The sequence below is a fragment of the Aplidium turbinatum genome, chromosome 3 (assembly GCF_918807975.1).
Source record: "Aplidium turbinatum chromosome 3, kaAplTurb1.1, whole genome shotgun sequence".
NCBI lineage: Eukaryota > Metazoa > Chordata > Ascidiacea > Aplousobranchia > Polyclinidae > Aplidium > Aplidium turbinatum.
In genome coordinates, this window is record NC_137474.1 from 1812713 (window position 1) to 1826932 (window position 14220).

At 41.3% G+C, this 14220-nt stretch overlaps 1 protein-coding gene across 1 annotated transcript in view; it reads left to right on the forward strand.

Moving 5' to 3' along the window:
* The first annotated feature begins 7854 nt into the window (after positions 1–7854).
* LOC145767445 (ephrin type-A receptor 4-A-like) overlaps positions 7855–14220 on the forward strand; it is a 35035-nt gene continuing 28669 nt past the window's right edge. Inside the window, exon 1 of the mRNA XM_082579264.1 lies at positions 7855–8045. Within this exon, the coding sequence (XP_082435390.1) occupies positions 7964–8045 (82 nt within the window). The 5' untranslated portion in view covers positions 7855–7963. The remainder of the gene's footprint in view (positions 8046–14220) is intronic.

Genomic DNA, 14220 nt, shown 5'->3' on the forward strand with positions numbered 1-14220 from the left:
GAGTTCCGGTCGCCGAGTCCAAGAATTCGAAAATCCGGACAGACAGTGGGCACTGACCGTCTTGCCTTGGTCAGGTTTGGATTCCCACTGTCTCCTCCACCACAAGTCATTGTGTTGGTGGAGGGTCGGAACCACTTTTTTTCTTAGGGGAGGGGTGATTTTGGAGATCTCCGCGGCCAACTCGAGACCGCCATCTGGGCGTGCGGACCAACGTACATTTAGACGACGGGTAGCCGCCGGGACGCGGCCCCACAAACTTTCGCCTGTTGGGCACGGTCGAGAACGGGCACTTTCAGAGGGGGTCCTTATTCAAGTAACTGGCTAGCTGGCACGGGGTAGGATCTGGAGTGGCGAACCTCAGACTGGCACAACGCCTAAGCTGCCCAAAAGCGATGGCAGAGACATGGTCGTCAGGAGACGTCAGCATCTTGAAGGCATGGGCTATCGAAAGCGTGTCGCTTTCGCGACACAGATTCAACACACCAAAGCCCCCCAATGCAGGCTTACAGTAAAAGAAAGCGCTGCACGCCCACCTGGGAAGACGCCACGCCACCTTCAAACACTACAATACCAGTCGATCGAGCTTCAAAAGCTCATACTGTCTGAAGCGCCGCACTCGCAGATGGTATGACGCGGACGGAAGAATGATAGAAGTAAGTGCCAGAGGTTTCTGGCTTGGAGTGAAGAAAGATTTCATTAAAGAGGAAATGTGTTTCTCCAGGGTGGAGATGAAAGGTTGGGTAAGGGATGCATCCGAGGCGTAACCGGTTCGAGCGCCAAGATATTTATACGTTTCGCCTTTGGGGATGACTCGGATTTCCTCCCCGGCTAGGGAGAAAGGTTCCGGGTCGACCCGCAGACGGGACGCCGACGCTTTCCTATAGGATAAGGTGCCACACTTGCGTGAGTTGAACCGTAGCCCGGACCAGGAAGAGAAGGGATCAGTAGTAGATAAGAGGGAGATCATCTGCTCGCGATCGGAAGAAACGAGACAGATGTCGTCCGCATTTGCCATACAACGTACTTTGATGTCTTCTTTAGCAGGAAGGTTGTAGCCGCAATCCGTTTTGTCACGGACGCCCCTGAGGAGCACCTCGATGACCAAATTGAATAGCAGCCCAGACAACGGGCAGCCCTGACGGACTTCCCGCCCCACAGGGATACGGTCGGTTTCACCATTGCCACAGCGGACGGTGCAGGTGTTGGCGATGTATATGTCGGAGATGCACTCAATAAGGTCTGTGGGGGCGTCGAAATGACGCAGGACCTCGGCTATGCATTCGTGCCGGACACTGCCAAAGGCGTTTCGAATGTCCAGAAACGCAACCGACACAGGCCTTTTGCGTGACTGTGCATCCGAGAGGATGGTGTCGAGCATGAACACATGCTCGTAGACGCCCTCCGTGGGCATGAATCCCTTTTGCTCTCGGCTGATAACATTCCCTTCCACCGCCCATCGCTGCAGGCGTCGGGCCAATACGGCGGCGTAAATCTTATATATGTTTTGGCAGATGGAGATGGGCCACCAGTTGCTGACGTCGTGCAGATTACCCTCAGGGTCTTTGCATACGAGTGTGATCCTGCTGGTTCTCCACTGGTCCGGTACACGACAGTTGATCCGGCAGGTCTCGAAAAGGCTGGCCAAGAGTCCCCCTTTTGGGTCCAGGATCTTCCAGAAACCGTAGGATAATCAGTCAGAACCAGGGGCGGAACCGACATCAAGCGACTGGAGGACTGCCTCCACCTCCCGGGCCGTAATGGGACCTTCACCGTCATCGATGAGGGAGAGGTTTACATTGCCATACTCGTAACGGTGAGCGTTCATCCACTCAGGCATCCGCGAGCAACTCCCAGCTTGAGGAGCGGTCATGTCACGTCGAAATCTCTCCTCAATTTCTTGAGGGGGAATTTCGCAGTAAAAGTCACAGTTTTTTTCCTTCAACGATCCGACGGACCGTTCCCTTCGCGTCCCGCGAGAAGGCGGCTCGCAACTCCACTCCCCTACGATATCGGGCTCCGTTCCCACGCGAACCCCTGCCGTCCGACCGAGGAGAACCCCCGTTCGAACGACGGCGAGCCGCGCGAGCCCGGGCGCCACGATTGAAGCGTGGTTTGCGAGGACGTGTCCTCTTGGGCGGCGAAGTGCCAGCGGTCCACTCTTCCAATTCAATGCAGAACTGGTCGAAATTTATGCCACCTGCTAAAGTAAGGTTCACTAAACTGCAAAGAGCCCGCCTGGAGCTCTTCGTCTTACTTTCCCTGACCGGTTCAACAGGGTCTTGGATGGATCGTTGAATGTTGGGTGTGATGGACATCCCTGGGGTAGTCTGTGGGAGTCCGGGGTCATGCGTGGCTTGGTTGTATGCCATGGTGTCGCTTCGGGGTCGAGTCAAGGTTTGGGAAGAGATAGTTGAATGGAATTCATTGTGGGTGGTTTGGGTAGGTGGGGCAAAGGATTGGGCTTCGGCAGACAGCGTCGAGGTACAAGATTGTATAGGAAAGATGGAAACAGGATTAAAAGATAAGGAGGAGTGAGATGGGTAGTGTTGAAGAGACTTGGAAGAAGAGGTCTGCATGGGCGGCTTGGAAGAGCTGATTGAGTCCCCAGCTTCAGCTTCGGTGGTAGCCGTCCGAGGCAGAGAAGATGGGCGCGAAGCCGGCTTGGATGAACCGAGCGAGTCCACTGCCACGGCTCCGGTGAAGGTCGGCTTGCGCAGAGGTGCATAAAGAAAGGGATTCGCACTGACAGTAGGGCCGTAACAGTCCGTGGTTGGGCTATCAGGCGAGGAAGTGGAGTAAGAGGAAAAAGATTTGCTGTTCGACGAGTCGGACGAGTCCCCACTTTCAGACCCAGGTCCGGCCGAAGACAGGCGAGGAAGAAACAGCACATCAAGATCAGGCAAGCTGTCAGCATCAGCTGGGCAGAGCGAAGTCTTGCCTGGATGAGATAGAACAGTACGGAAAAGTTCAGGCATAAAGTCAGGTGGGGGGGGGGGGCAAAATGGCTGTTGTTTTAAACATTTTATGTTCATCATGGCCACAAAGAGATTTTAATGATTGATTTGTTGAAGGTTTGTATAGTGCTGTGTTGGCTTTCAATATAATTATGAAAGTTTGCTAGTGTGGTCCAAACTTTCCTTAGTGTAGGCACATTTCACCTCATACATTGAAATAGGCCAAATTAATTGTCAACTAGTTGAGTGAGCAATGTGTTTGTAGATTACTACTATACCGTTCCTATTATACAACCTAGTTTACATTAGTTTGTTTTAAGATGGACCCTCGGCCCCAGAACCTCATACGAGGATGATCTTATTCCTTTAATGCATATCTTGATCATATATACTGCATAAAAACAAAGTGTGCCTGATGCAATTGCCATCACCGAACACTGTTTTGGCTTGTCCATTGTACTTTGTAGACAAAATAAAGTAATATTCCTTTTCAGAGGTTTATAGGCTATGTCTCTCAGTCACATTTTGCTATGAGCATAAAAAATGCATTTATGTGTGTCGTCGTTGATTGCAATTTGATTTGTTTTGCAGATATGTTTGTGGTCTTATCGGACTCGTGATGATTCTTCTGCTATTGAAATTTGAAGTCTTGCACTTTCTACTTCATCAATTCAAAGTCTATGATAAAGAATTTGAACTACATAGTCATTGTACTATCCTGGGCATACACTATATCAGAATTAATGCACTATAAACTATATACACATATACTCTAGTATGATACAATACGATATTCCAAAAGTATACATGTAAACTTTTGCTTATAGCCTATTTCATTGGTATATTAAAAGATATTATATAATACCCTTCAATTGTTCTGAAGTTATGGGTTTTTATGGTTACTTTGACTATGCATTTTATTATAATCACTCTTAAAATGAATTATTCTGAAGTCAGGAGTTTTTATGATTACTTTGGCTGTGCAGTTCATTACAATCACCCTTAAAGGAATTTGGTGGTAAGAACACACATGTAGCATATCATGTTATAAGATGTGTTCTTAGGCATTAAGAATTGTTTTGACAAAAGTGTAATATTAACTGACACTATTCCATACGTGTGTCACACAAACATGTTAATATAGAAAATTGTAATTTCCATCATTAGACAGATTAATGGAAGAGCATTTGTTGGTTGCAAATGATTTGTTGTTGTGAATAACTTAACTACCAATTACCATTGCACTTGCAGGCCTATAGATTTGTTGATAACAGCCATAGATCGTCAACTATAATGGTAGTTTATCCTTGTCAACATTGTCATTACAAAAAATTAATTGTCCATGTTTTTCATTGTTATGACTTTGCAACCTTTTTAATTCTGTTAGTGCTATTTTATTTGCTTCTACCAAATTTGTAGCATCTGTTTTTTTCATTATCTGTGCATAACCTATAAGCAATTATACAGAAAACTGCCAACATGCAAAAATTCTATCTTTTTGATTCGCTGGTAACAAATAAGATTGAATTGCATTCAGTTTTTTTGTATTAGCCTAATAATATTTTATAAAAGCAGAAAATAAACAGCTATTAAACTATAGCCTATCAATCAGAGAATTTAGTCCATCACAAGTGATAGTGATCTTTGAGGTCTCATACCTACTGTATATTTATCACAAATATGCATTGCTCAGTGGTTTACAATGCAGGCATTTTCAGTGCTCTTTATGCTGAGTGCAAAGTAGGAAAGCACTTTTTCTAAGGTTTTTGATGACCCCAAGGGGTAGGCTATTTGCTATTTTCACTGACTTAGATGTAGGCTCTACAGTATATGAACAAGGCCACATTTATAGTAGTGGACTTGTGGTCTAGTTTTAACGTATAAAAAAAACAATCTATTAAAAAGCGAACAAAGAATTCAAAGTTACTTTACAAAGGTCATGAAACAAGGAAGGTTGTTGAACAAAGATACCAAGGTCAGGAGCAAAATGGCTGAAATGCGAGGTTAATCTAATCAAAAAATATATAGCCCAGAAATAGACAGTTTGGTGTTCGAAATGTTTGCTAAACATGAGTTTAGAATCCAAAGTTATTAAAAAATCACATCTAAAAGCATAGCCTGTCCAAAAATTACAATGGTGCAGTCTTGGTCCACAGGCAACAAAGTTTATATTACCGTAACATAACAACCCACTCGGTGCAATTAAAGGTTTCTGGCATTGCTTTAAAAGTCTGGATGCCACTCTGCACTTCATAGTGTTAAGTAATTTTTTTTGGTTTCTCCATTTGCAATATACTATGACCCTCAAAAGTGTTCTACTTTGATATCATAGTGTGCTGATAGATAGTGTAGGCTAGAGTTTCATTACTGTACTTGTGTTATAAGTTTGTTTCTTTCTGTGAAAGTCATTTGTGCAGAGGAAGTAAAACTCAAAATGTATTGCAATGATCGCATTGACAGAAGATGTCAACTAGATCAGCTGATTGACATCAATGTAGGGGAATACCCTATATTTTCCAAATGACGTAACACAATACGCAAGAAAACCGCAAGTAGTGTAAAAGCGAGCTGTTTGAGACAAGACGCACGAAAATCGCAACGCAACAAAGACGTACGGAAAACGCACGTAGTCTAAACCCACTTTTAATCGGCAAAATCAGTGGTGCCGAAGTTAGTTTAGTATTGGGGGGGATAATTCAACAATTTATCAAATTTTAGACGATTTTTGAACATTGGGGAGGATGCAAATTTTTGTACACAATTTTAGTGGTACAGGTATTAAGTTTATTAAACAATCACCGGACCTGGGTAAATTAGCTGCTAACACCATAATATACGGTACAGATAAGAAATCATGGAGATAAAAGTGCTACCAGTGCGCTTGTGAATGCTTGTTTCTTATTCTTGCAGCAGTCAAAGAAAAATTGGTAACTCCAGCAGGATTCGAACTTATGACCTTCCAATGAATACTTAGTTTTAAAAAAAAACCACAGAAGTTATAACTTACTTTTCTTCTTGTCCTCTCCTTCACTAGAATCACTACACTTAGTGCATTATAAGACAAAGTCACTAGTCAGGATACTGAAAACAATCGAAACTACAGAAGAACATCTGCAAATTTATGACAAAAATAATAACTTTCAAACACTTAACAAGAACTTGTTACAACCGAACATGTTGTGTCTTACGGTAGTGCACATTGAAAACTCATTAGCAATGTCATTTATGCTGATGTCATTAAAAATATTTTGGTGAATGTTGCAAATAATACTAGCATTCAACCTCTTCTGTCTCAAAGTATTTCTCAGAAAGGTTTTCAATCTATGAAGATTGGAAAATGACCTCTTACAAGCAGCAGAGCTTACCGGGCAAACTAAGAGGATCTTAATCAGCTGAAGTATTTGAGAATAGAGAGGTTTTTCCAACTCGGACAATACCTGCTAAGCTCTTTTAGATTAGAACAGCAGACACTATAATTAGGAACTGCGATTAAACGCAGGAGATTAATCCATTGCATACCAGAGACACAAGGCCTGCACAGGATATTAAAACAATGAGTCTCCTCATAAGCATTACTGCAGTGCCGTGGCCGGTGGCCTGGTCCAACTCGTCCTTAATACCTTCAATAAAGGTCCTTCATTGGCTAGCGTCAAATCCAAGACAATTTAGAACTGTGATCAAACATCAATAAAAGAAAAACAACAGCAATGCAAGATGCTTGCACACAACTAAATCGAAGTAGGATACAACTTCATAGCAAATATTTTTTTCTAAATTATTGGGGGGGATGCTGCCAAAATATTGGGGGGGATATATCCCCCCCATCCCCCCCTACTTCGGCACCACTGGGCAAAATAGTTGACGGCGCTATCACTTCCGTCAATTAAAAACAAAAATGACGGCGCTCAGCGTCAACGTACAACACTACGTAACGAAGTAAAGCAAATCCCGAAAACGGATTTAGCTGCTTCGTGCCACATAACACCCCACCAGTGTCTGAGGGCTGGGTTTGTCCGAGACACGCAGGTAGAGTGCCCTGCGTTGTTCTGAACGTAGGAGGTCACCAGTGCGGCAGAAGGTCGCTAATCCTCACACCCGTCGGTCGACGTTGCCTTACATGCGAGAGTGGGAGCTCCCGATGTTGGGTTCCTCAGCGAAGGCAAGCCGACCTTGTGTTCTATCAGAAACAACTTAGGTTTGTGTTACGTAACGAAGTGAAAAGTGTTTTTTTTTTAAAACCCTGGCCTCTCATTGGTACCTGCCTCAAATTATCCTCTCAACGAACTTTGTTTTAATACCATAGGCTACGAACTGGACTTCTGCTGTTCAGGCGAGATTTTTTGGGAACAACTTACAATTAGGCTACTTTTATGTTAAATCATCATCCATTCGGAAATATCCGGACACCATCATCATAGTTTTTCCAAACATCTCTGCACACTCTGCCAACTATCAAATTCGACAGTTCATGCTTCTGCACTCCAGTCTATTCTCGCAACAGACGAAATAAAAGCTTTTTCATTCTCCTGTTCGTGGTTCAAGTAGTCGTGGTTCAAATTATTCAGCTTAACAGTCCAAATCTTCCCCTACCTCACTTTCGATTTTGTAAAATACAACTGCTTTTAAAACATTGAAAAATTTAAGTTACAAATTTGTAGGTCAAACTGTAAGTCAATTTGTAAGCTTAAAGTCAAACTCTGTTGGATCACCATAATTCAGTAATAAATGGCACTTTCCTTTGCCGTGTGGTGTCGCTGTGGTGTTAGAGTTGCGTAATCGAAGTGGGAGGTCTTCGCTTTTCTGCGTCGCCAGAAAAAAAAGAAAAAGTGCGGCGTGAAAGCGAAGCAAATTTAGTTCAGTTTCCCATCACTCCTCAAACCGAGATAAGATAGGAAGTGGTGATACGCATGGGTGTTGAAGTTACTTTGAAGTTATCAGTGACAAGATCGTCAAAGTAGCTTTTTTGTTTGCTGAAAAGCTGTTTTCAGAAGTCGTGATTAGTCGACGACATGGAGATTAAGCAAATCGAAAGCATTTTTCTAACTTGGATATTTACACTTGGAAGTTTTTGGAATGCTCAAGCACTCGAAGGTAAGTGTTTTAAATGTGCGTGTTTAAAGTATAATTGTTTTTTTGGAGACTTTTAATTGATGCTTTTTTGCACCCAGCTGGTGTGAAATAAATTGTTATTAGCCTAATTACCACCCAAAAAAAAAAAAAACAATTCGCCTTCAGAGATGCTTCCGATCTGATCAGCAGGTGAAACTTTACAAAACTTTTCTATATAACCTAATTTTACTAGAAAACTTTCGCAGGTTTTACATAAGAAACTCCGTGCTCTTGCTTGTGGTAGGCCTATAAAATGACAAGGTAGCATCAACAAACATCTTCCGTTTTTTTGCATACATTAATGCTGACTGACTTGGTCATTTGATGCGCATTTCATGCCAAATTGCACGGTGTCATTTTTTGTTTGTTTTTTTACCACACCCCAGTTTCATTTTGTGTTTATGGTGGTCCAAATCTAAAGCAGGCCAAGAAGTAGTTTACGCTGCGTCTGTGTGCCATATTTTCTGCGTTGAAACAGCAACTTTTGGTATCGCAACTTATTCATAGCGGTTAGAACGAAAGTTTGTTATTATTCCAAATACAACGATCAGTCTTAAGCTTCGAAGCTGAGCTTCGTCGCGAAGAAGCCATCCTGTCTCTCTCTCGTCGCGCTACGAACCCCAACCACTTGCTCTACTCAAGTCTCTACGAGTTTGTGAACGAGAAACCTCTGCGACTGAAATCGAGACACCCATTTGTACGTGCCGCACAACTCCTGATGAAAAGTGCTGAAGACCAATCCATCAGTGCGGCTACGTGGGCGGACCACCAATGGAGCTCGGAGTGGAAGAAGAACTCCTCAAGACTCCAAAGTTTCATCTCCGATACCAGCCACCATCCAACCGGAATGCATTTGCCAAGGAAGGCCTGGGTGCGGCTCAACCGCCTGCGTACTGGCGTCGGACTATTTCGCTTCAATATGCACAAATGGGGGATGGCTCCATCCGCGATCTGTGAGTGTGGCATGGAGGAACAAACCGTAGACCACACCATCTGTAACTGCGCCATCTACCATGCGCCAAATGGTGTGCGTGGTCTGCGTGAATTGGATGACGAATCAATTCAATGGCTGCTCGACACCTGCCCAAACATCTAGACCGCGTCGCCGCCACTGCCCAAGGGTGGTAAAAGGCAGAGCCCCTCGACCCTTGAAGTGGCGAAGAACAAGGTTCAAACGAAGAAGAAGAAGTCTTGATAAGACTAAGGAGTTCGTTTCGATAAGTTCCGCTTTTCAGAATTGTAGATAGCCTACATTGACATTTGACAACGTTCTGGTTTATATTTGATTTGCAATATGGAGATTTCAGATAATCTTTCAACGTTAATTTGTTCAAAATTTGCAAAATTGCTGATAAAGTGAGGTTGGCTTGCTAATTATAGTTTTGTGGCTCTGGCACCACTGCAGTTTTATATTCCTTTTAAATTTTCAAACCATCGTTTGCTGCAAGTTCTTCAGTCGCCGTTTAGATTAAAAACCGCTGTCAACTATTTTGAGATGTCAATTAGTAATGGATTACAACAGTCAACAGAAATGATTTTGCAAGCTTTTCACCACATTACCCAGTTCGCTTTCTTCAACTTTGCCCAACATTGTTTAACTACCATGCTCCATTATGCCGTCACAACGGATTGCGTAGCAATTTCAATGACGTTTCAATCGATTTTGTCTTCGTAAGTTATCTTCTGTTTCCGAAAAGCCAGGTCAAGTAGCTTCCATGCCGCCAGTGCCAGGTTGTCCGGCTGCGAGCTAAACGTAGCCAAAGCACTTTGTATGAAGTCATATAGGTTCATGAATAAGAAACCTCTTTTATTTTGCTCTAAATGCATTTCTAAATTAAGTTATTTGAACCCCCTTCTGCCAAATTCTACCCTAGCACATGCGTCCAGTTACGTTGTTGTAGCTCCAAAACTAACTTTAAAACGTTAAAACATTTCTTGATGAGCAGTTGTAAGAAAAAAATTATAACGTATTGTGTTTTCTGTTTTTCTAAAGACAGTTTTGGCTAGCTTCTTAAAAGCTCGTGTGATATTTGTTTGGAGACAATGCCCTCTTGTCATTTCTGCTGCCTGTAATAGCTGTGTGGTGTGGCTGTGAATAGAGATGTAGATGTGTGGGAAGACGGCTTTTCAAATAAACGTGCGGCGTTTGATTTTCGTGGTGGATGACTTTGAAAAGGAATTCTTTTTTCAACAGACATTCACATAACTTCCACACAGTTTTGCTTTGCATCACAAATGTTGCACTTTTCGAAATGAGAATTTTTTTGGTTTTTGCCTGTTTTAAACTAAATAAATTTGTTTTGGATAGATCTAATTCCTAATCATCTAGTTGTTTTATGTATAAAGCACAATTACTGACAAAACGTTTGCAACTAAAATAAAATCTCAGTCCTCTGATGTTTTTTGGTTAAAACCTGATTTTCGAAATAAAGCTATTATTCAATGAGAAAAGCTTTTGTATAATCATCCTGTCATAAACCTACACATTAAATGCAACAACTGACATGATGGATAACATAATTAGAAACTCATGTACTAACGTATTAATGCAGACAGATGAACAAGAAACGATTGATTTAAAGGAAACACATTTACATTTGGGACTTTGCAATCGTCGGGTGTATCTTGCCCTGTTGGCGACACAAACGCTGCGAGACTTGCTTCTGTCGTGTCTGTCGCGATTATGTATCAACTGATGACGACATAATTACTGTGCTGTTGTGGTGGCTCGTTAGAACGCCAGCCGTGGTTTGAGAAATATGAAAAATATCGCAGCCATGTCGATTTAGATTTTGAGCTGTAATAAATGATGCCAAATGGGCGCTGCGTTGTCGCTATGACGTATCTGGCAGCTCTGCTCCTCAAAAAGCGTCACAGGAAATATCCCTTGTCCATTGTCGTTACCAAGGACCCATCGCATAGGAATGCTAAGTGCACTCGTGTTGTAATATCACGCATCTTCTACTTGCCTTGAAAAGATCAGAGGTTCTTGCTTTGTTGACAATGGGAAACATATAAAGCTTCTGAAGCTTTGGTAACCAGACATTAAAATCCGTCATTTTTACATTGATTCGACGTCTGCAGACGTTAAATCAATGTAAACATGATGGATTTTGTTGTCTAGGTTTGGGTTGGCTTGTATGACTATGTGATGTAAAGCATTTGATGGACTTGTGAATCCTTCGCTTTGAGTGCCTCTTATATTCGTCTTCATGACAAGAATGTTGAGGTGTTGTTTGAAAATGTACAACTGCTGAGCAATGAAAACTTCTTTCGAAAAACATCGAATCTTATGTTTTGGCACTAAACGCATGTTTGTTTTAAACAGGTAGATTGTAACATTCGCTCTTGTGCCTGACTAGCCAGCAAGGCTCTGACGCGCATTTGGGTTTTATTTCGATTTCACAACGAAACAAAATTGCTTTTCTTTAGCAACACAAGAACGAAAACGAATTACTTCAAAATTTTGAAATGTTTTTATTTCAAGCAGTCCCGATCTATAGCTTTGAAAAATGATTAGGCAGAAAACATATACCACACTGTGTTAACAATTTTTGTACAGGTAGCAATATTTTAGCAGCAATTAGCAACTATTTTGTAACGCTACAAAGCAAAACTTCCTATCAATGGGGAAAGTACCGCAAGATTTTTCACCCATATGATTTCTGTGTTGTAGTGTGTTGGTTTTGCACTTCAACAGGAGCCAAAATGAGAAACCAAGTATCAGCTCCTTGCTAATTTCAGCAAATATTAGTATTGCGCCATATCCAAGCAAGCTCAGCACATGAGCAAGAAGTCTGTGTGATGAAATGAAAGTTGGGGTTTTAAATGCTTTATATCAGGCCATTTATCACCTCCCAGGCAACAAAATTCGTCATTTTCTATGTAAAAATAACGGATTTTGCTACCTGGGCTGGGACCTATTCGCTTTTTTATCAAATCTTGGTTGATGTAGAAAATCTAAAATTCTGAAATTGCTGCAATTTAGACCCTGAGTGCTTTTAGTTCTTGCGTGAGTAGTTTTAACTTTACTGTGCGATTTATAACAACTATGTGTTACTGTTGTATCTTATAAAGCCAAGAAATTAGTATTTTTTACTTTGATTCAACGTCTGCAGACGTATAATCAACATCAAAAGGATTAATTTGCTGGCTATGTAGACACGTTATCAGCTAATTATTCTGCAAAGACATATTCATTTCAGCGAAGAATTGAACCATATTATCAACACTTCGTTCCTACAAACATACCAGATTGGTGCTGGTTACAAAATCCGAATAAATATTTTTTAGCGACTCACACAAGATATGCCATGTCTTTGTAATCTGTAAAAGTACAGAGCCATAGTATCTCAAAGTAATATCAGGGTCGCTGAGAGGATATTTTGTGTGTCCAACATTAATCAGATCCAAAAATAACATAAAAAGACACTTTTGAAAAAACAAGGCACGTGTCCGGGTGTCAGGCAGAGCAAACACTTCATCATATCATTTCAGAATGGGTAATTTTTCACCAAAAAAGAGAATGCGTAGCAACGTACAATAACAAAGCAATAGGCTACTCATTGTTTTCTTTAAGTTCCCAGCCCCAAAATTACCCAGGATAAGGTCGAAAAGTAGCCCCTTGACTTCCCTACCAACACGGCTGAATAACATTGTTTATAACTTGAAAATTGAGTGAGAGATTCAGTGAGCAGATGCTTTGAGAAGAAAATGTTTTCCAGACAGCCAATCAACCGTTTTTACATTGATTCAACGTCTGTAAACGTAAAACCAAGGTAAAGAACGGTTGAATTGCTGTCTGGGTTAATGTCACATTGCGTCATGCCAGAAAAAGATAAAATTTATGTGGCAAAATAAACTTCAGATTTGTGGTAACCGAAAGTGTTTACGGACGTCTCTTCATTGATGGCGCAATTTATGTTGTGTTGCTATGAACACATTATTTACATTGCTTCTTGTGATTGCTTGTATGTTCTTTTTATGTTTATACAACATCTTCAAATGTTTTAATTATCCAACGATTTTTGCGTGCTGCTCAACCACTCGTGATATTTATTCAACACTTGTGGGAAAACGAAAAAGAATTACTCAAGCCCACCTGCAGTCTGCAATAATAAGTTCTCGCTTCTAGGTAACACTTCATAGTAACGTAGTGTGTTTATTTATGTAACGGCTTTACGTTTGCCTCCCCCAACATAAATAACGTTTGAAGAAAACGTACCTTTCGAACCGGGCAACCCTTAATTTGGAAATTAGCCGTTTCCTTTCATAACATTTCGCAGGTGGGTTTCCTTGTGAATGAAAAGAGCTTAAAGTTAAGTAGAGTTTAGGTGTTTATGATGCTGGATTGCTGCTCACAAAACGACAGGTTCATTGGGCTTAATGGAGCTATAAGCTGACACACATGAAACTGAAGAATGCTGATGAAATAAACTATTTGAAATAGTTTTTACCGAATCGTAAAGTAGAACTAAATGTTTTGAAGTTTGACGCTTGAGGTTAAAAGGTCACGTATTATAGTTTTTTTATTATTCTTTTTTTTGTTTACTTTTTGTGAGTTTATTTGGTTTTTAAACAAAAACTGCTTTTTTGACCCAGTTGTGAATTTTGTTAATTTTACTTAGAACTTCTGCAAAATTATTAAACTTTCTGTTGGATTCTCGCACAAGAAAATGCATCACTAGAAAGTTTTTTCTGAAAAACGGCTGCTAATTCTACTCGTCCCTTGCAGACTACTGCTAGTTTTTACTCCGCATGTTGTGCGGCGTTTCATGGATCATTTGCTAAGCAATGTGGGTTAATGAGTCGGTGACGGGCCAGATAGACAATTTCAGGAATATGGAAAGTTGTGGGTGGGTAAACATGACCGAAGAAAAGGGGGTTGCGTCCCTGTTTATTTTTAAGTTCAAATCGTCGGTTTTGTAATAAACACACAGCAAACTGTCTACTGTCACCGAGTGGCTCTTCTCTACCAAACCAAAAAATATAATCAAGACAAGAGTTTCAGATGCTGCTTTTCTGTTGAAAATTTCGTTTTGAATACATCGAGTTTTATATTTTGTTAGTAAACGCATGTTTGACCTGTTAATACCAGTCATAATAATGGTATTTATTGTCTCTCTACAATAGCTAAGACCTTTTAGCGCCAGTAACC